General features: G+C 38.5%; 1 protein-coding gene across 6 annotated transcripts in view; it reads right to left on the bottom strand.

Moving 5' to 3' along the window:
• CHD2 (chromodomain helicase DNA binding protein 2) overlaps positions 1-20,453 on the bottom strand; it is a 122,718-nt gene extending 102,265 nt beyond the window's left edge. For 2 of the 6 annotated variants that reach the window (XM_019460160.2, XM_019460162.2), the window contains exon 1: positions 15,633-15,851. In XM_019460160.2, the coding sequence (XP_019315705.1) occupies positions 15,633-15,739 (107 nt within the window). In that variant the 5' untranslated portion in view covers positions 15,740-15,851. Of the gene's footprint in view, positions 1-15,632; positions 15,862-19,396; positions 19,530-19,876 lie in introns of those variants that run through there. The other 4 variants (XM_019460161.2, XR_002083010.2, XM_019460165.2 and 1 more) reach the window with 4 other exon arrangements.
• Between the last annotated feature and the right edge of the window lie 3,363 nt (positions 20,454-23,816).

The raw sequence follows: 23,816 nt of genomic DNA, 5'->3' as shown, positions 1-23,816 counted from the left end.
AAAGTTCTTCCCAGCTAGTGCTCATTATTAGTGAGTCAGAACCATACAATCCATGGCAGTAGCTGGAAACGTTATTACTTTTGCCTCCACCATCTGCTCACAGTTTTAAACGTCCAGAGGCAGCTCCAGAATTTCCTTACAAGGAGTTTATAAAGAAATCACTTTTCACTTAGAAGGGGAATTAGGAACATACCTGGAGGTTGCACTTACACAGCCAAAGCCCTGAGTGCTTAGAGAGGCCTGGAGGGTGAGGAGTCAGCTGGCCACCTCCCCTCACCCACCCTGGGCCTGATGCTGGAACCATCACGTCTCAGCATGCCGGATGAAACCTGGCCTCCACCTGTCAAGTTCTCAGGACTCAATGCCTAACCATTCCTCCCCCTCCCCCTCCCCCCCACTGCCCCAGCCTTACTGAACCACTGAGTACAGAATGAGCCCTAGGATCGCTCACCTCCAATCTCTGCTTGTGACAAACACCACTCCAATTCTTAAAGCCTCAGGTATTACCTTCTCTAGGAAAACATCCTTTGTGCCCTCGCCATTCCTAAACTCAGCACCTTTTAAGTCTTCCATAATACTCTGCCACAGCAACTGTGCCAGAGCAGTTACTCCCATAGGCCACTCAAGGAGGCAGCCTCATTTCAGTCTGCGCGTCAACCACTGGCTCTCGTTACTTTTATTATTTTTTTTTTAATGTTTATTTACTTCTGAGACAGAGACAGAGCATGAGAGTGGGAGGGGCAGAGAGAGTGGGAGACCCAGAATCGGAAGCAGGCTCCAGGCTCCGAGCTGTCAGCACAGAGCCCGACGCGGGGCTCGAACTCACAAACCGTGAGATCATGACCTGAGCTGAAGTCGGTCACTCAACAGACTGAGCCACCCAGGCACCCCGGCTCTCGTTACTTTTAGCAATGACACATCCCAGCCTAGGGGATAGACTCCAAAGCCCCAGTTGTTAACATCCGTGCCTCTTTGCCTCCCCATTTGTCCCATCCTATGCAAGTAATTTGGTCACTTGTTGACCTTCCTAACAGATGTGAGAGCTAAACTGTCTTCTTTGACGTTTGCTGTGCCTAGTATGCATGCTAGAGAACAGAATGGAAAGGCGGACTTACTGACTTTGCTAGAATATGCAACCGTTTTGAAACACTTGAAATGAATAGTTTTTTTAATTACTGTAATGCATAGTATCTCCAGACAAGGGATTAAGGCTGAAATCTCATTTTGGCAATCACCACCAACTAAAATTGTCACAAGACCTTAGTATGATCCATATAGTGCCATGAAACACAAAACATTCCAACAACAACCAGACAGAAAATATTCAACTCCCAATTTTAAAGACACAGGAAGTCACAAATAGCATTCATCTGCTGAAGATAACTAGAATAGTCCAATGCTAATAGTCCAGTTAGCATTTTGTGCTGAAAAGCAAGAATCACTGCAGATGTGATGGAAACGTCCCAAACCAACACCCACAACGGGGTATGTGTATATGTACGCTACATCACTCCCTTTAAATTGCCCCAGTTACTATGAAAACTCTACTTTTATTTAATCTGTCCCCAATTAGTGGGACATTTAGACTATTTTTAAATTGTTCTCTTAACCAACAAGCCACAGATATCCTTGATATACTTCCATATTTCTATATTTCTGAGTAGAATATTTACATTTCCAAAATGTTCACCGTAACTAATAAAATATACCTATCCTAGTATATGCCTTCTGCAGCTGTACATTTGTGTTTGTGGAGGGAAGCGACCTCTAGAAATGTAACAGTGCACACAATACCTTTTAAGAAAGAAAAAACCACCACCTATGTTGTTAAGAGTGGTTTATTCATGGGGGCGCCTGGGTGGCTCAGCCGGTTAAGTGTCCAACTTTGGCTCAGGTCATGATCTCATGCTCCATGAGTTCGAGCCCCTTGTAGAGCTCTGAGCTGACAGTGCAGAGCCTGGGGCCTGTTTCAGATTCTGTGTCTCCCTCTCTCTCTCTGACCCTCCCCCACTCATGCTCGGTCTCTGTCTCAAAAATAAATAAACGTTGGGGCGCCTGGGTGGCTCAGTCGGTTAAGCGGCCGACTTCGGCTCAGGTCATGATCTCGCGGTCCGTGAATTCGAGCCCCGCGTCGGGCTCTGTGCTGACAGCTCAAAGCCTGGAGCCTGTTTCAGATTCTGTGTCTCCCTCTCTCTGACCCTCCCCCGTTCATGCTCTGTCTCTCTCTGTCTCAAAAACAAATAAACGTTAAAAAAAAAAATTTAAAGAGCGGTTTACTCTGTTGGATGAGTTATTTCAAGTATATTAATGGAAACCATCAACTACTTGTGTAATTTCAAAAAAAAAAAAAAATCAAGTAAGCATGAAAAACCAAACCTCCAAAGAAACAAACACCAAATTCACAATTGCACTTACCTCTGGGGGCTGAGGGAGACAGATGTGATCACAGAATAATATTGGTGATGTTACATGACTGAAGCTGAGTGGTGAGTTCATAGTTGCTCATTATATAAGTATCAGTCTTTTTAACACTTAAATGTCTCATAATATATCCAGACAAAAGAATCAAATGCAAGGCAAGAGATACTAGTACCCCAATCCTACACAAAATGAGCTACAGATTTGAAAGAAAGACTAAGTGTTTTTTAAATTATTTTTGAAACCAGAAAGTCATATTTAGCAGACTTAAAATAATATTTAGGGAAAAAAGGTGTTTTTTTAAAAAAAAAGGCTAACATCATATTCAATGTCACTGAAAAGGCAGAAAGCTTTTCCTAAAAGATCAGGCACAAGTCAAGTGTGCCCACTCTCACTGCTCCTCCTCAACACAGTACTTTAAGTCCTACCTAGAACAATCAGGCAACAAAAGGAAATATAAAGTAACTGAAAAAGAAGTGAAATTGCTTCTATTTGCAGATGGCATGATTTTACATGGAGAAAATCCTAAAGTCTCAACCAAAAGGTTGTTGGGTCTAATCAATGAATTCATTAAAGTTGCAGGATACAAAATTAACCTACAAAAATAAGTCCTATTTTTATACACTAAAAATGAATTTTCTGAAAAAAGAAAATCGATCCCACTTACAATAGCATCACCAACAATAAAGTACTTAGGAACACATTTAACTGTGTAGGTTAAAGATCTCTATTCTGAAAACTGCAAGACATTAATGAAAAGAATAAAAGACTACACAAATGGTGGGCACCTGGCTGGCTTAGCCAGTGGAGCATGTGACCCTTGATCTTGAGGTTATATATTCGAGCCCCACATTGGATGTAGAAATTACTTAAAAATAAAATCTTTAAAAAAAAAAAGAAAAATATTTGGTATTCATAACTTGGAAGAATACTGTTAAAATGTCAGTATTATCAAAAACCATCTACAGAGTCAATACAATCCCTATCGAGATTCCCATGGCATTTTTTACAGAAAGAGAAAAAGCAATTGTAAAATTTATATGAAACCACAAAAGACCCCAAAGAGCCAAAAATAAATACAAAATTTTTTAAAAATCTTGAGAAAGAAGAATAAAGTTGGAGGCATCACACTTCCTGATTTCAAATTATAAAGCTATAGGCATCAAAACAGGATACTGGCATTAAACAGACAAACAGACCAACGGAACAGAATGTGAGAGCCCAGAAATAAACCCAAGCATACACAATCAACTAATATTTGACAAGAAAGCCAAAAAAAAAAAAAAGCAAAAAAAAAATGAAGGGAGAACAGACCCTCTCTTCAATAAATGGTACTGGGATAACTAGATATTCATATGTAAAAGAATCAAATTGGACCCATATGCTACACGACTCAACAAAAATTAATACAAAACATAAACTAAAACCATAAATTTAAGACCTAAAACCATGAAACTCCCAGAAGAAAACAGAAATAAAGCTGCTTGACAGTAATGTTGGTAATAATTTTTTGGATATGACACCTAAAGCACAAGCAACAAAATAAAAAATATACAAGTGACTGGGTGGCACCTGGGTGATTCACAGTCTATTAAGCATCCAATTCTTGCTTTTGGCTCAGGTCATGATCCCAGGGTCATGAGATGGAGCCCCACAATGCCTGAGATTCTCTCTCTCCCTCTCTCTCTGACCCTCCCCTTTGTGTATGCGCTCACACGCACTCTCAAACATTTAAAACTAAATAAATTATCTTCTGCACAGCAAAAGAAACCATCAACAAAGTGAAAGACAACCTACCGAATGGGAAAAAAATATTTGCAAATAATATATCTGATAAGGAGTTAACATCCAAAATATACAAAGAACTCCTCTAACTCAATAGCAAAAAAAGAAACTATTTAAGAAATTAAAAATGAGTAAAGGACCTCAACAGACATCTCTCCAAAGATATACAAAAACCCAACAGGTACATGAAAAGGTGCTCAACATCACTACTCAGTAGGGAAATGCATGTTAAGAGCCACAATGAGACGTCACCTCACACGAGTTCAGAATGGCCATCAACAAAAAGAGGTAACAAGTGTTGACGAGGACACTGAGAAAAGGGAATCCTTGTCCACTGCTGGTGAAATTGTAAATTGGTACAGTCCCTATGGAAAACAGCACAGAGGATACTCAAAAAAATTAAAAATAGAACTACCATATGACCCAGTAATCCCACTTCTGGGAATATATCCAAAGGAAACCAAAACACTAACTCAAAAAGATATACCTGCACCTCCATGTTCATGACAGCATTTACAATAACCAAAACATGGAAACAATCTAAGAAAAAGAAATACCGTGTAGTCTCACACGTGGAATCTAAAGTAACTAAAAAGTAAATAAAATAAACTCATAGGGGGTGCCTGACTGGGTGGCTCAGTCAATTAAACACCTGACTTCGGCTCAGGTCACGATCTCATGGCTCATGGGTACCAGCCCCACTTCAGGCGCTCTGCTGTCAGTGCAGAGCCCGCTTTGGGTCCTCCATCCCCTTCTCTCACTGCACCTCCCCCACTCACGTTCTCTCTCAAAAATAAACAAACGTTAAAAAAAAAAAATCTCATAGGAAAAAAGAGATTAGACTCATAGTTGCTGGATGCACTGAGAGGAGGGAGAACTGGAGGAAGGTCTTTCCAAAAAGGTGCAAATTTCTAGTTATGAGATAGGTAAGTAATAGGGACATAATATACCAGATGACTATAGCTAACACTGCTGTAGGATTTATCTGAAAGTTGTTGCGAGTAAATCCTACAAGTTCTCACTACAAGAATTTTTTTTTTTTTTTTTTTTTACTATACCGGTATAAGAAGATGGGATGTTAGCCAAACCCACTGTGATAATCATTTTACAGTATATGTGAATTAAAACACCATGCTGTATGCCTTAAACTTACACAGTGACATATACCAACTGTTTCTCAATAAAACTGGAAAAAAAATGATATTACCTTTACAAGAAAAAGAGTCTTAATAAAGGTACAACTCAATTAATTTGCATACTTCTTTCCTAGGAGCATAAGCTCCTAAATGTTGAAAAAGGAGTATTTTTTAAAAAAAGAATATTTAAGAAACAAAAATTATAAACACTGACAGTCTAGTTATTCCCTCCAAAGGCAAGATTAAATATTACGCAGACTTGCTATTAATGCCGAACTATAATACAAAATAACTGTCAATACTAAATTGTAGCTTATGATGCTGATGTACCGGGGTCCAACTGAGTTAGTAGGAGAGGAGACCTTTAATCAGGCTTTCACCTAAACAAATAAAGTAATAAAATGAACAGATTTCAAAGGCATTAATAGGGATAAAGCAATTAAAAATGGAATATTCTGGGGGTTCCTGGGTGGCTCAGTCAATTGAGCATCCGACTGTTGACCTCAGCTCAGGTCATGATCCCAGGGTCACAGGGTCCAAACCCACATCAGTCTCCAGGCTGAGCATGAAGCCTGCTTAAGATTCTCTACCTCTCCCCCTCTTCCCCTTTCCCACTCGTGCCCTAAAATAAAAAAAAGGAGTACTCAAGAATCTACCACATATACAAAATCCTCATGAAAAGTAAGTGTATCTTAAAGTTACTCCAAACCTAATTTGCAAACAAGTCTTGTAATTTTTCATGGAACAATCACGACACGGGAAAATCAGTGCAAAAATAATGAAAGGGACTTTCGTTAAAACTGTGATTTTAGGGGCGCCCTCCGACTTCAGCTCAGGTCACGATCTCGCGATCCGTAAGTTCGAGCCCCGCGTCGATCCCTGGGCTGATGGCTCAGAGCCTGGAGCCTGCTTCCGATTCTGTGTCTCCCTCTCTCTCTGCCCCTCCCCCGTTCATGCTCTGTCTCTCTCTGTCTCAAAAATAAATAAACGTTAATTAAAAAAAACAAAAAAAAAAAAAAAAAACTGTGATTTTAGATTCTAATAGGAAATAAATGTTTATGAAAAAAAGCTTAACACTTCTCACTTGTAGATAGAAGTGGATTTGGTAGCTCTTCAAAATCCTTTTTGAAGGTGGCAGAAATGTAGTGTGAAGTGTATTTCACAACTGGACTTTGAGAGCAAGCAGCACTGGAATAGCTCTTGTTCCAGTTTTAATTTATTACCGTTTCCCACATGGCCACAAGAGGGCAGCACAGCAACATGTCAGTTAGAAAGCCTGTGGGTTCTCTGCCCGAGAGCTGCCATTTCAGGCTTTGGGTAGTGTTTACTTTCCTAAACACTTAACAAAATGGCTGAACTGCTTGGCAGAGGATGGTTTTTTTGTGTTGATGATAGAAAAATCTGGTAAAAACAAAGCAATCTACACTGGAACTCCTTAAAACTTATTTCCAGACTACATTCTACCAATGATATAAAAGCTGATATTTATGGAGCACTTACGCATCAGGCATGGGCAAAAATTGCCCTCTAAATCCCTACAAAAACCCTCTAAGACAAATTATCCTCATTTATAGAAAGTCTTAGCCCAAGTGTGTACACATATGTTATCCATCAGCCCCACAGTATGAATTATGGAATCTACACTCTTCAACTCTAACTGGTATTGCTATCCCCGCCACACATACATACGTTCTTCAGTTAAACAGATCCTTAAACCACCCAAGGTTGATGCAGAATGATTCCTTCTCAATCACTTCTATGTGTTTGAAGAGTACAAAAAGGCAAAGATCATTAAACCATGAGTTTCTTATTGATAAAAAAAATACTGGGTGTAGTTCCTTAAATAAATGGAACTGCATTTAAGACCTTTAAGACCTCCTCCACCTCTCGTTCAAGTCCTACTATTCTGAAGAATAAGCTACATTATAAACAAGGTTAAAAGACAAGTAACAGACTGAGAAATTTCAATGTATGCACAACAAAGGATTTCTACAGAGAACATAAAAATAACCACAGATCAAAGAAAAATCCAGTAGAAAACTAGGGAAAGGAAAGGGACATGCAACTACAGAAGAAAAACTGAGATGGCCAAGAAACTTATAAAAAGAAATTAAACATCAGGGGTAATTTGAAAATGTATTATCACAACAGATTAGTTCACATTCACCTGCTTTGTAGAAATTAAAATGTATGATAGTATTAAGTGATGGGGAGAAAACAGGGGAGACAGTATTCATACACCATTACTGAAAAAGCAATCAGCAGATGCTTTGCAAAGCAACGTGGCATTTTCCAGTAAACCTCAAAATATGCATATGAATCATGCAATTAAATCTGTGAGTATATAACCTGGCAAATTATTGAACTTGTGCAGGAGGTGGGAAGTATAAAAATGTTCACGGCTTTGCTCATAAAAAAAAGGGGGGGGGGGAGGAAATAATCTAAATTTAGATTCATACTGTGCAATTAAATACAAGTTAGACCTAGTAGGGATTATATTTATAAATGTCACCATGACAATTTCAAAAACTATTCAATTTTTAAAACAAAAGCACATTACATGAACCATGTACATTTTTAAAATACCAAGGTTTTTAGATGCCACGTTCATGAAAGTGACTAAGGAGAAGGGGCAAATAGGATTTTAGCCGTATCTAACTTGTTTAAAGCTTTAATTGTAGTCTTTCAATTTTTCTGAGTTTTTCTGAATTTCTCAAAAAAGAGCTATGTTTCTAAGATTGCAGAATTGATCAGTATTCAGAAGCAGACCTTCCTGCAGTACCTCCCAAATTAAGAAACTCAGTGCTAATGTGGAAAAAACACCTACCTTTGATAAGCATGTTCCTAACATTTTCAACCGGTGCCAGAAGAAACCTTGTCTTGATCACGCTACTTCTGCTCCTCCACTAACCAAATAACACTGAGTAGTCCTAAATAGCTTAGGAAGCATCAAACAAATGGCACTCAGGCACACAAACCATTAGGAAAAAAGTGAACTATAGCAAGAAGCCTAGATGAGGTACAAACCTAGATAATCGTTTCACAAAGAGCTACCCAATTCAGATCTGGCAAGACACGAAGACTAGACAAGGATAGGACAAGCTCTCTGCAGGAAAGAACATGAAGACTTTCTAACCCACCAAGTAATGAAAACAGGTACCAGGGGGAAAGCTGTTCCTATAAACCTATCATCTCAGGTGGGTACCATCTAGAACCCTGAGGACAGATGGGACTAGTCTGAATTCCTTTCAGAATATTTAAAGTCTTATCTTTCCTTACTAACCTTTAGGCTATGATATTTAGACTTTCGAAAGATAACAACTCCAACAGTTCAAAGGAGATTTAAAAGTCCTGAATGCTAACCTCAATAGTAAGTGCAACTTCTGCCCCCACAGAGTCAGAGGACGGAAGTACGGTCCTTGGATCAAGCCACAGAAATCAATCAGAACGGTGCGAACTCACAACTTTCTCAGTACTCACGGTGGCAATACTCACTGTGGCAGGCACTTTCCTAAATGTTATAGACCAGTTTCTTAAGTGTGCCATTACTGACACTTTGGGCCCGATTAATTCATTCTTTGTTATGGGAGGCTGTCCTTACACATTGCGAGAGGTTTAGCAGCATCCCTAGCCTCTACCTAGCACACACCAGATGTACCGTAGCTCCAAGCAAAAAGATCTCCAGACACTGCCAAGTCAGGGAGGGGTTGTCCCTAGTGGAAAACCACTGCTTTCAGACGTATTATTTTATTTAATTCTAACTTCCCTGAGACACATACTCTTCCTTTATTAAAAGATAAAGAAACAAGCTCAGAGGTTCTTGCCCAAGATCATACACAGCTAAAAAGCAGAAGAGAGATGAAAATTCTTGTCCCAATTAGCTCTTATTTCCCAAACCTGCATCAGCACTAGAAACCACCATAGTTTTTGTTCAAGATAGATTCCTGGAACAAGTCCTCCCAGACCTGACTGAACTCAAATATCCAGGCAAGAAGGCTGGGAGTACGTTGAACAAGCACCCAAAGTGGCTCTTAGCAAGTAAATCTGGGGGCTTAAATGCCTCTGTAAAGCTAAGTTCAGTAGGAACTTTTATTTTTTTTTTTATTTTTTATGTTTTGGTAAATCAAGCAAGGGAAATGGAGAATCTGACCCATCACCCTCTGCCCTCAAAGTCACAACTTCCCAGCCATATGCTGCTCTATTTGAATGTCAAATAACCTTATACAGGAACTGAAGACACTCAAGATTTTCCACACCCACCACATTCAAGAACTATTTCCCTTCAGGGCACGTCTCTAGAACACTGTTTCCAACCCTGGCTATTTATGCCAACAGACCCACCTGGAATGCTATCTCCCCTGCCCTACTACTACTTGACCCCTAAAATCCCATCAGGTAAGGGGCCTTTTAAAAGTTCTCAAGTGATTCTGATGCAAATGCTATCTGGGAAGTAAGTAAGGGAACTAAATTTAGAACAAAACAACAAATTAGAAACCTGGTCTTCATAAATAAATCACTGCCAAACCCAAAGTGTGTGGGGGAGCAATGGGAGTCAGACTGCAAAAGGATGGGGTTCCTCTGCAATTCCCAGTACCTCCCCCTCCCAGACACCTGTCTTTCCTCGTTTCCCCAACTACCCCCGTGGGAATTACTTCACCAGCAACATCTTCACTAGAAATTCTTTATGCAAAATGACTTCTTGAACTTTGTTTCCAGTATCAATCAAGCCTAAAATGTATTTTGAGTTTTCGGTTTAAGTTTTTTAAGAGAAACAGAGTACAGGATTATTCTAGATTTTTACTATTTTCCCCTACTATAGTTTCCTCGCAACCATTTAATCAAATGACAATTTTCTTTTTTTTTTTTGATGGCAACTTTTTTTTTTTTTTTAACGTTTGAGAGACAGAGTGTGGGACAAGCGAGGGAGGGGCAGAGAGAGAAAAGGACAGAGAAAATCCCAAGTAGGCTCCCAGCTGTGAGCGCAGAGCTCAACTCGGGCTCCATCTCACAAAGTGTGAGATAATGACCTGAGCCAAGATCAACAATAGGACGCTTCACCGACTGAGCCACCCAGGTGCCCCTTGATGGCAATTTTTGACAAGATGCTTAAGTGACCCTGAAACCAAACTGCCAGTGTTTAAATCCAATGCCACCATCTGCTTCCCCTAATGCCTGTTTTCTATCGGCAAAATAGGGTAATGATAATCACACCTGTCTCAGACTTGTGAAGACTACCCAAATTAACACATACAGAGGACTGGTTCTAACAAGTTCCAAGCTCACAGTAGGTACTATAAATGATAGGTATTGTGTCTTTCCAAAGCATACAACATAGTTTCCATTGAAATACCTCTCACAATCATCTCATTTGTTGGTTTGGTATGTTACTGAAATGCAAAATTACAAGGGAAACCAGCATAAATAAATCTGAGAAGTATCTGCAAATCCTTGTTATGTATACAACGCAAGTGAAGGAACACAATGGGATGGGTATAAAAGAGCTCAGCAGGGTGTAGGACCCCCCACAGGCCTTCAAAGGAAGAGAGTTCTGTGACAGTTAACCTGGGGAGCTGGCTAACCAGAAGGTCACTAGCATTTCTGCTACACTAACCATCACATTAAATACACAATGAAAAAGAAAAAAACAAAACCCACTCTCAGTGCCTGACAGAGTAACCACTCCAAAAAGCATAAATCTATTCCAGTATTTTCCCACAAAATGCTTACCACATGCTGCTTTCCTTTATGATACAATCCAAAATGAAAGATTACCAGCATTACAGGCACTGCTTGACTTAGAAATAAACCATACAAATGCCATTCCTGAGGTTTATTATCCTATTGTATTCTCTTTTATTTTTTTTAATGCTGGGGACAATTCACAACCCACCACTGTAAATAATTGCTTCACAGCAGAGCCCACGTCCACTGCTTTCAACAGTCACCTGAATTAGCTGTTAAGGAAAGGGGATTCTGAATGGAATGCATTCCTGCATTCAAAAGTCAACTCTGGAATCCAAACTTTTAGAGGGATCTAAAAAGGGCTTAAGTAGAGAATTCTAGTAAAGAAGAGATGCACTAGAATTTAAAGCAATTAGGACAAGAATTCAAAAATCTTGGAGTCAAAACTCCATCAGCATTCACTGTTAAAGGTATGCGACTGCTGGATCCAGCATGACATTTAATGCGGAAACTGTCCATCTTCCATCAAGCATACAACAACCCTTAGGAGAGCCCCACCCACTTTTGCTTCCAGATCTCTAAACCTAAGTTTTTGGTAAAACTGCCCAAAAGGGGCACAGAGAAAATGAGGCAACGGGAACACCAACAGTTAGAAGAGAATACAAGAGGGGCGCCTGGGTGGCTCGGTTGAGCGGCCGACTTCGGCTCAGGTCATGATCTCACGGTCCGTGAGTTCGACCCCCGCGTAGGGCTCTGTGCTGACAGCTCAGAGCCCAGAGCCTGTTTCGGATTCTGTGTCTCCCTCTCTCTGCCCCTCCCCCATTCATGCTCTGTCTCTCTCTGTCTCAAAAATAAATAAACGTTAAAAAAAAAAAAGAAGAAGAGAATACAAGAGGTGCTCTGTCAAAAGAGGCGAAACACATGCAAACATACGGAAACACGCAACTGTAAAACACATGGAGGGCTTTGGAAAATTAACTCAATCCTGGGGAGCTGGGCTGAAGAACTTTAAGATGCTCTCCAGAGCCTGATACAGAAACAAAAAAACAGAATTCAACTCCCTCACAAACCAAAAGGAAAGGAAATGAAGAAAGTTGGGGAACCAACAACACAGAAATCTTAAGCCTAGACTACAGTCCTAGCAGAATAAGACTGAACTCTGGACGTTATGCTGAGTCCAATATATGATGATATGCTGAGAATGGATTACTAAGAGCAAGCCACAGCCAAGTAGACATTGGTTGGAAATATTGCAATTACATCTACATCCAAAGAGCACTGCTACTTGGTATTCATTATTCACTCTTGCACAGCTTGAGAGGGGAAATGAGGCAGAGGGTAAACCAGGGCAATAACCACTAGCTCCAGAAGAGGGGTAAAAGGGATCTAGTCAGAGTTAAGTGCCACGGGTAGGGCTGTGACTCACACAAGAAGTTGTTCTGGTCCAGGAAGAATCATACTCTCCCTTCAAAAGGCTGGCTTTCTCAGAAAGAAATTCTAGGAGAAGATTAACTGCAAAACATACCCAAGGTTTCAACTAACAAAAACGGACTTGCCTTTTTTTTTTTTCATGTTTATGTTTGAGACAGAGCATGAGCAGGGGAGGGACAGAGAGCAAGAGGGAGACACAGAACCTGAAGAAGCAGGGTCTGAGCTGTCAGCACAGAGACTGAAGTGGGGACTCGAACTCACCCCAGACTTGCCTTCTAAAATCATTTTAACAACCCTCTCTCCTAAGTGGCCTAAAAGACCTCTTGTGGGAGGCCAGGACGCCAACTTCAACTCTCAGGAACCATTTGGCTCTTAATGAAGCACAGGAGAGGGAAGAAAGTAAAGCATTAGAAGTAAAATATTACTCACAGCTTACATTTAATAAGCACTTTCAACGTAACCGCCTCCTTGCGAATCACTATATAGGCATTATATTACTTAACTTCATTACCCAATGAAGAGTATCATTATCCACATTTTTAAAGTCAGGAACCTAAAAATCCAACAAGTAGTACTTCACTGGCCTAAATTGGAGAAAGTTTTCAGTACTCAAGGAAACATTGCACTGGTGGGTATTAGGTACACAGCTCTTGTCAGGCATTGAGGTTAACAGTTAAACACACCACAAATAACAAAATAACTTCCTAGATTGAATTCAAAGTATAAAATCAGAACCATCCTTAAAATGATGCTTTCGCCAAAGCTCCAGCGTTTCCCCGAAACTATGGAGACTTTCCTGTAAAGGGAATTTAAAGTACTTTTCAGTATGAAACATAATCCAGACGATGTCACTGAAATAACGGAGAAAGGTGACCCTAACCAAATATCGTAACAATAAAATACTAAATCGCAAGTGTTTCAAAATGTAGCATGAAAGGCTTCCTTCCATATACCTAGGTTCTCCGGGATTTATTTCACAAAAGGCTCATTATTACCCACCTCATAAATTGCATTCGAGCTTTTTTAAAAAAGTCCCTCTCCCCAGACTTGTCCTGTTAATTAAACTATGTAGGAGACAAGGTCATAACAGACATTAAAAAAAAAAAAATGTGTTCCAACACTGTGCTTAGTTACTGATCACAACGTAAACATACAACAGACTTTAAGCATAGATATATTTGATGGTATTTGGTATTTGATGGGCATTTGATGATGGAGTCAAATTTTGTTGTTCTGGCTTTACACTAATTAACACTGAAGTTCCAAAGCAACAGCAATTTAACCAATTTTACCAAGGTATGAATTTCAATTCAGTGCCCAGGCAGGCTGGAAAGCAGGAGGGAATTGCTCAGCTATGACAAGCACCCAGTAGAGTTTATTTGTATACTAATTCTTAGGCGATTAAAAAAAGTTTCTTGGCTCACGTGCCCCCCGTTCCTCAAGAAAGCCAATTGAAATCTAAGGTTTTTTACAAAGGACCTAAAACACCTTTTTAAAAAAAGCGAAAACAAAAACAACTCATAAGCAGAAAAAACTTACTAGGTGACAGAGCAGTCACTCACAATTTGTGTTAGGAGCAAGTTTACAGTAGTACCCCATCTTACAGGAGAAAGGATAGGAGTCTGGAAAGCTCAGTGACCTCAGGAAGCATCTTTCACAACTGTTAGGGATTTGCTATACGAGGGAGGGGAGAGGAATAAACTGATTATAAAATCTGTGAGTTTCAGATAATTGTCAGGTAAAATTCAACTGACCTTCCAGATTCACCTCTCAAGCAATAACTTGGTAAACTTTGCACAGCACTCCTTATCAAATATTGTCTGATGACGTTCCCGCGATGACTTAATCTTTACAGAAGATGCTAATTCCTAAGGTGCCAAATATCAATTGGAAATTGTAGGTTTTAAAACCGAGAAGTCAAAGAGATTAAAGACAGAAGAAAAAGGCACAAAAGTCTTAATGGACAAACCTAATCACTCTGGCTCCTGAAAAAGTTCACTGGTTCCACGTGGCATGCCAACAGCTCATAGATAAATTGCTATTATTCAAATATGCATTTTAACACACACAGTATCTATTTTGGACTAAACACCTTCAACAGAGTAGTTTATATCCTGGAACATGACTGCAATGCTACTGAATTCTATCACAGTTTTTTAGAAACTTAAGGACAGTTAGCGAATAACAAAAATTTAATCCAACTAACAAGAAGTCAATCTCAATAATACACAGAAAGAACCTTCATTCTTGTTGCTTTGGATGCACTTCAGAAGTTCCAAACACCAGTTAGTGATCAAGTTCCATGAGAATTTACCTCTATCTAAAGCTAATTCGTTTATATATAACTTATAATTGAGCATACAATTTAAAAATCCATTATCAAATCTTTGATGAACAAGTCTATAAAACCGAAAATCCTGTTTCACCTAATGTTTCCATAAACTATCCAAAGAATTCTTCCTGAAGAATCGAGACTGTGGGAACCTATAAAACCCACTAGTACAGTGAATTTTACCCTTTATAAACTTCTCCAGAAACTTAAGGTATGCCTAGGTAAACCTCTATCTATGGTCCACATCTCTCTGCAAGTGACAGATCTTACTCGGTAAGAAACTTCTGACATATGGCCAACTAAGTGACAACTCACTCCTGTCGGTGCTAAAAGGACTCCAAAAGCACAGAAAAAAATTTTTTTTTTTTTTTTTTTTGTTAAGGTGCAGAAGGAAAACAATACAGCCTTTCCTTCAGGCTGAAATTCATTACGTGTAACTGAATAATGAAGTCATCATCGCTAACCTCTAATTTTTTTTTTTTTTTTCAAACAGAAATCCCTGCAAAGGGTTTCCAAACGAGACAGACCATGAGCATAACCACAGCACTGTAATCAGTTTACCAGGACCAAAGTAAAATCTCCAGAATGGGAGATTTGAGAGGTTTCCCGAGGTTCTTCCGGGTGATCCATTCCACTATCAACCAAGTTTTGGGAGTCACCGTTCTCTAGCAAAGTGCTGCTAACACTTAAAAGTTGTTTTTTAACACTTGTTTGCATAGTAATGGATGCCTCATGCTGTCTTATTTTTTAAAGCTAACTTAATATTTATAGTTACTTTGTGAAAACTCCTAAGCTGCTTTCTTATTCCAGAGTTAACGTTAATCATAAACCACTTTGCACATACTGACCTGAGTTTTCCTCCATCAAATGCCAACTGAGAATATGTACGGTACCAAGTAAAAATGCACGGGGACGGGGACAAGTTCAAATAATCCTCCCTTTTTTTATGAGCCATGATCACCCAACAGCTATAACACCCGTTAAGACCTTTCACTGTAAACAAAAATATCTCCTCTTGACAGTGAAAAGGTTTTGGTCAATGGTGACACAAGACAGAGTTTACTAATCTCTTCACGCTGAACAAAAAAGGTAAAAAAAGGAAAAAAAAAAGACCCGATAGAATATGATAAAGGAAAGCGAAAAATGTAAAAACTGGTAGGTTTTCGATTTGAAGGCTTCCGAATAGTGCCTTCTACTTTCTCCAAAAGTAGAAGCCGCTTTCTGAGAAGCCAACCCTTCCGAGGGAAGGGCAAAGAAAATACACGCTGCAGGGTGTGGACTAAGAGGAAGGGCGCAGAGGACTGCCAGAGGCGAAATCGGCCGGGTGACCACCCACCGGAAAGCCCCAGTCCGGGTCGCTTCCCCTTCCCTTTCCTACCCCGCGCCCCCAAAGCTGCCGGCTCCCCAGACGAAGAGGCAGCACCCCGGCTGCGCACGCAGCCCTACGTCACTGCGTTCGCTCCTCCTAGGAGCGAGGGGACGCGCCTGACGTCACGGGGCGGGGCCTGCCGAAGGCCGCCGCTGTTGACCCGCTGTTACCAGGCGTGCGCACAGCCAATCAGCAGCATGCGCCGGCGCCGGCGCCGGCCGGCCTTTGAACTCGGCACGGCAACTTCCTGCTGTTTGGCGAGTACACAGTGCAATGCAGTATGTCTGTCAGCGCTGCGGCACAAAGGAACAGCCATTTTGTGACTGAGCTGGACCTGCACCAAGATGCCAGGGGCTCACGGAGCTGCTGCCCGCGCTACCTACCAAGCTGCCCCTTATTTTCGCACCAGAGAACCAAGAAAGGGGAGGCTGGGGGTGGGAAGGAGTTTTGATATTTCAAGTTTCAGTTCGATTTTGTCTTCGCAAAAATCCCGATTCTTAAGAATTATCAGCATCATAAAATGGCTGCCACTTAAAAAACTGCCTGTTCAGTCCACAAGCAACTGCATTATGCCATTTCTAATTAGCCCCAGGCTTTTAGAATAACTGCTAAAAGGCTGATTAAAATTTGCCCACATCGGAGGTTGACAAAATAAATCTGGTTCAAAGGCAGACGATTTAGAGATAAATTTAATAAACTGTGTTTTTAGATAAAATTGCAAACGCAGCGTCCTAGAACAAACAGAACTCTTTGTGTGCACACACAGTTCCAATCACATTCCCTTCTCTCCTATCTCCATTCTTTAATATTATTGGAGTTATCCCAAACTGCCAATTATTTGGGTAAGAAGTGTGTGGTATACATTTCCATGTATGTCCATCACTAAAACTTTGTTTTAAATATTTAGAAACTTGACAAATCTATCAAGGTATTTTTAAATTCGTATTTTTTGAAAATGAACTTTTTAATCTTCAGAAATCACGATGTGCAACGTGTAACATACTTAAAAGCATTAACAAAATACAGGAGTAACATACAACTTTATGTAATAACTATTAAGTGACTGCATTATTTCCAAAACAGGGAAGTATCAGGTTTACCTAAACTTGCACTCAATCCTTTCATATCTATCTAAAGTAATTCTAAGTTTACTTGACCTGCAAACTCCTCCCTTCCCCTCTTGTGGCTCAGGATACAAAATTTTTGTAGTATTCCCTGCACACTAGACTTTGTGCCACAGAAACTAGGTCCTAGCGAGGAAATTCTAATGGATTAAGGGACCAAGTACTAGTACCTAAACAGTCTCCTTAATTGTAGCTTCCTAAAAGTAACATTAATCTACTACAATAAAACACCACTAGCATCCTGTTAAGCTTTATAATTTTAAAAGGAAGTGATGTCATAATTATGTACATGTATTCAGATATGCAATTTCGGGTAACTAATTTAAAACTCCCATCTTCAGGGAGTCTATCAGATATTTTTGGACATTCATCAGGTTTGTGAATCAAAACACTTGACAAAATGCATTTGAAAGTACAGTGCACGCTTCCAGTTAAGCTGTAACCCCACTGCCAACAGGCCAAGTCATGATAACTTCCAAGTCGTTTTCTAGGTAAGTAAATTATTAAAAGAAAGAATAGCAACACTGCTTAATTTTTTAAATTAGAAGGCAGTCTCATCAATGATGTTAACCACAAACCTTGCATAAGAGAGCCAAAACCTATGTGAGACTATGCAAATCATAAATACTCAAGGGAGTAACAATTTTAGATACTGGATCTTTAGTAATTTGTCAAATCCACCTGGGGATTCCTGTTTCTTAAAATTGGTGTTAACTTCTCAGAAAAAGCAGTTTAGGATCAGTTAGATAAGTTTCCTGTCCTAAATCAAACCTGGGTAATTACATGGGCAGTTCAGTTCAAAAGACAGTCCAAACTGTGTGACAACTCAATTTGCAAAAGAATTTAGAAAGTATTTTTAAAGGGTCAAAATATTGTTAAGTATAATAAAACATAAATAAACTTCAACCTTGCAATAAACCATCTCAAAACTTTTGAATTCACTAGCCTAATAATAAAGTATATTATTTCTATAAAATTATAGAAGTAAAAACAAAATTGGATAAAAAATCATATAACCAATCACATCCTTAACTGCATGATTTAAAATTCATGACAATTTATAAGAACACACATCAAGAAATGTATTCATAAGCACTTTTAAAAATTAATATACAGTTCATACAACAAAATGTCTCAGAGGCTTTATTACTTAGTCACTAATAATGTACTCCAACAAATATGAAACAAATCGTGATTTGAACAAACTGTATTTGTAAGCTTCAGAAGATAAAGCATTCCAGGTGACTCTGTCAAAATAAATCAATAAATTTAAAAGCAGCTACAACTAAAATGCAAAAGATACAGGTCTACCAACCAGAAAGTACTGTCTTAATATGAGCATATAAATGCAAACCTTAAAATATTTTAAATGTAAAATATACAAATAGAATCACAGTAACAAACACAAAAGAGAAGTATATTAAGAGTATTCCAGGATTTCTGTGATCACAGGTTTGATTTCATAAATGCAGGAACTGTACCCATCGAGTAAAGGTTTTGATAAATCTTATCAAAATTTCCTAAAATGTCAAGAGTATCAAAAGAAATACAGAGTCAAATAAAAATACAAACTGAGAGGCATCAGTCAAAGGGTCCTTTTTGCAATTTCGTTTTAAAATGTACATTTTTTCATTCATATAACTTTCTCAAACATCTATTTACTATAATTTACTACCACAAGGCTCCTCTATGGCCTTCAGTTACAAGTTTGGGTATCCTAGATTCTTCAAAGAAAAAATTTGCCTTGTATGTAAAATGGTGCAATGCAGCAATGGCTAAACCGACAAGGTCATTTTTCTACAGCACAAAAACCTAAAAACTGAAATTTATTGACAGAAAAACTGGAGTTTACAGGAAAGGCCCCCTTGAATAAAGGTACCTTACCTTTTGACTGCTGTAAGAGGCCTTAAGTCACAACTCAACTTTCATAAATTGCTACCAAAAAATTAGGGTGTGGCATATTAGCAATCTCAAGGTCACGCTTTAAAAAACGAATCCAAATTAGTAAAATACCTAAAATAAAACAGACAGCTATCCCTGTCTGTCAAGGTAAACAATGTAAGCTGAGGTTTCCCCCAAAAAAGAGAGAGAAAAAAGGAAGAAAGTTGATAGCTCATACCTCGATGCATTGCTGTGTAGCGAACTGTCCTCCTCTTGGCTTTTGTCCTTATTTCTCATCATCTTTTAATTCTTAAATATTAAGGGGGAGGGGGAATCTGTGTTTGCTTTGAAGTCCTGTGCCCAGGTATTTACTGTCAAAAGTTGAAAGAAAGGTAAGGTCCCAGCTTCTATCGATGTTTTTATTATCAGGAACAAAGTCCTGACGATGTAGCGATATTGTTATAATACAACAGCGGTAAGCACCAAAAAACAAAATATTTCTATTTTTTCTTTAAAAAAAAAAAAACACAAAAACGGATAAACCGAACAGAAGGAATCATCACTATCAATAAGGAAAGTTTCTCAAAGTAACACACTGGATACAAATAACAATCTCTGTATCTTATTGCGTCATCCAGGAATTTCTCATATTTACAGAAAATAAAGCAAACTTAAACATCTAAATCTTTAAAATTATCACTAATGATCATGGACTTACCTGATCCATGTAGTAGGTCCAAAGCAAGAGTCCTATCTAGTAGTAGAAAAATATCAGATCCCAAATAATTAAAAATAAAAACAAAATTCTCCGTTACAAAAACGAAAAATAAATACAATAATCCTCAAATATGTTAACTGGTCAAAAAAATAGAGCAACAATTAATACTAAAACGGGTCCGGAAGAAAAAAAACCTCATTAGGAGAGCGCACAAAAATGGAGGTGCGCCATGGCTTCTAAGCTGGAAAAAACAACGACCTGGGCTCTCAGTACGGCTGCTTCTTTCCAACAAGGCACGAAAAGAAAGCTCCCAAAAGCTGCTTTTCTCCCTTAAAAAGGTTCGAATCGACCCCAGTAAGTCACTAGGAGAGGCAGGGGGCTGCGGGGGCCCCCTGAGGCTGCCCGAAAGTTAGGGAAAGTTGCGTAAAGTGAGGCGAAGGCAGGGAGCAGAGCGCGCTCTCTCTAAGGCACAGCCGCCATCTAGAGCCTCCTTCCCAGCTCTGAGAGCTCTGCCTTTGATTGACACTCTCTACATTTACCCCACAACTCAGGTGATGTACCATAGACCCACCCCTTCATCTCCACCAAAAAAAAAAAAAAAAAAAAAAAAAAAAAAAGAAAGAAAAAAAAAAGATCCTCCATCCCAGGGAGCCTGAAGACCCCTACCCCCACACCTCCCTGCCCCACCAGACCACCCCATCAAGGGGAGGAGGGAGGGTTTCTTAACCCCCTCTGGCTCAAGCACCCTTTTTAAGCCAGAGAGAAATGTAATTTGTTCCTTTTGTCTAAAGATCTGCTAAATATTTCAGTCCTTGAGCTAAAATAACTTCCTCTCTGGACAGGAAGTGGTGTTTTATCAAGCCATTTTGAAAGAGGGATAATTCTTAGAGAATATAAAGCTAAGCTTAAGTACTAATCTTTTAAAAAATTAACCCCCCCATGGGTAAAATGGCTGTCTAAATAAAAGCAAAACCTCAATTTCATAAATTAAATTCAACTCTTGCCTTCTTTATGAAGTCTAAAAATTATCTAAAGACAAATTGTAAGGGGGGATTTTCCATCCCAACTGGAAAAAGGGGGTACAACTCAACAGCGCCTCCCTAGTGTTCAGTTGCATTAGGGCAAAAATTAATGCAACTAGTTTATATCCAAGAATCTCCATTTTTCTTTCAACTTTCACAAAATTCTTTAACCCATTATATATAACCTTGAAAACTTCACCAAAAAATTCTCAAGACCACAATATATTTACTTCACACAGAGCCAGGCAAAACAAAGTTCTTAAATTTAAGAGCATGAAATTACCATGGGCACCCTTAAGTAACAAACCCAACAAACTCCACCTCCAAACCAATACAACAGATATATCGCAACCATTCCCTTGTATTTCAAATCAAATTCTAAGTATACATACACATTTCAACAAGGCAAGTTATTAACAACCGGTCCTATCTGATGGCAAAGTTATCAGAGCAATGTCACAGGGCAAATTCTCCTAAATATCAAAACCATGAGATATACGGAAACAAAATGAGAAAATGAGTACTAATGCCAAAAACAAATTATTCAACACTTTTTCTTTCAACAAGCACCCCAAGAAAACATTCACACATCCAAAAAAATCAACTTTCCTCACTTGACATTACAGTATGCCAAGACGATGTCCTCCCCTCACTGAAGAAATCCATTTTAGGTTTATACCTAACAAAAGCAACAATGTTGCATCTAAGGTAGTAAAATCCATAAGCAAAACCTAGTTTCAATTCTGTACTTTCTACAAAAGATTTTCTACCAAAATCAAAATCCAACATTCCACTTCTGATTTATACAGACCAACCACCTCCAGTCAGTCAGTGAGAATATTGCACATGTACTGATCAGAGATATCTGCCCTATGATATTTGACAATCACAAATCGCAGAATGATTTCTCAAAAGCAAAAAACTGAAGCTGAACTACTCTTTATTGTCTGTATAATGGGAAAAATATAATCAACAAGTCATTTGGTCTATCAAAATAAAGCCTACTCCACTTTTATAAGTTACTAAAACTGGTATTAGTCATTTATCAATAAATGGAACAGCAGTATTCACCTAGAATCCAAAAACAGTAATTACACGGTACGATTCATTTATTCTAAATTCCTAAATGTACAGAATAAAAATACAAGATAAAAGCCCTATTTCACATTTATATAAAATGTATTATAGACATCACCACCACCAAAATTTTAAGTTCTTTTGTGAATACCCTAAGGACACTTCCATATAAATCCAACACTTCTTCCCCTAATATTAACTATTAAAACAACAGAAAGCATCAGTTTGATATAAATCTTTAGATGAATATTCAACTGCAAGACACTTATAATATTAAAAAGCATAGGTAAAAAAGACCTTGTCCATCAACACAAAAGAACTTATAAAAATACTTTATCGCTCATCCTGAATTCTGAGGCAAAAGGCGTTTTATTTTATAAGCTCATTACACTCTCATGGCAAATTAAAGACCTATTATTACCCCTTGTTAAGTTTTTTCCCCAAGATATTTCAAAAAAGCACAAAATAGCATTTCAACCAAATGACCATCTCTTAATGCACAAATAAATTTCCACAACTTTGTGAAAAAAGACCAATCTTAATCAACCAAGTAAAACATTTTCCAGCACACCATTTCCATTTTACCAGCTTTATTCAGTACACTTTCCTGCTGGGCAACTGTAAAGGTCAAAGTGTTATTTCAGGCAGTAACTGAACATTTAATGAAACGTCAGCTTTAAAAAAAAAAAAAAAGCCCAAACTGAGAAATTTTAAAGTGTTAGAAATTTTATTAAAGTTAACATTTCACAAGGTCATACTCATACAAATCAAACTGCAAAAAGTTCCAGGCATACAAACTATCATTTGTGTTAATGTGCCATCTTTCTTCTCCAAATGTCAAAAATGTGCTTGTTTTAATGATACAAAAAGTCTTTAGAAAGTCCATTTGTGCTGGGTAAGAAACCTATGTCTTCATTCATTTCATGAAATCCATGTTAAAAGAACCCTGTCTTGGTTGTGTATTATCACAGCACTCTTGTATTAATCCATTTTCCTCAATTCCCCATAGTGGACTGCCATCTTGTTTTCTCAGTGGTAGGGTCCATTTGAGACTCTTCAAGCTGACTGGGTGCTTGATGAAAACATTAAAAGAAAAAAATGCTGTTGGAATACCAATCATCTTATTCCTTCAAACAGAGAACATCCACCCACCTTGAAGATACTCTTACATACACAAAGCTTTAATTTTGTAACAGCTTTCAACTATGAAACTGTACTATATTAAAGTTGTATGCACTGCACACACTTCTCAATGAAGGGAATCATGGAAAGACTGCAAACGAGTAACAAAGTTCTACTGTCACAGATACATATGTAACTATAAAAAAGTGGTAGTGAATAGTCAAATTTTTACATGTGTAATGTTATTATATGGTCAATATGAAATAAAAATTCAAATTCAAAATCCTGGAAAACTAAATTACAACAACACTATGGATTCTAAATCTCAAGACAGAAAAGTTTCCAAGCTTCTTCAAATAAAACTAGTTATGGAAAAGAATCCTAAGAAAAAAAAAAAAGGAAAGAAAAGAAACCAAGGCAGTGGGTAAAGCATAGTTTTCCAGCCCAACAGATGTTAATTAATTTTGTTTAGATAACACAAATGGCCAACAGAGATGTCACCATCATCGGCTACTTATTTGAGAATACAGAAAATATGTAGCAACTAGGAAGCAAAGAGATCAAAAATGCAAACTGACTTTTTGGTATCTGCCATAAAATGCTATCAGTTTTCAAATTAAGCACAAGTAAAATACTCCTATTGACAAAATACCAAATGTTCCTCAACAAAAAACAAATCCATTACTTAAATAATTTGAACTAAAGTTATTAGGTGGGCA

The sequence above is a fragment of the Panthera pardus genome, unplaced genomic scaffold, assembly GCF_024362965.1.
Source record: "Panthera pardus isolate Hobbes unplaced genomic scaffold, ASM2436296v1 HiC_scaffold_24, whole genome shotgun sequence".
NCBI lineage: Eukaryota > Metazoa > Chordata > Mammalia > Carnivora > Felidae > Panthera > Panthera pardus.
This window is presented reverse-complemented; position numbering and strand designations above follow the sequence as displayed.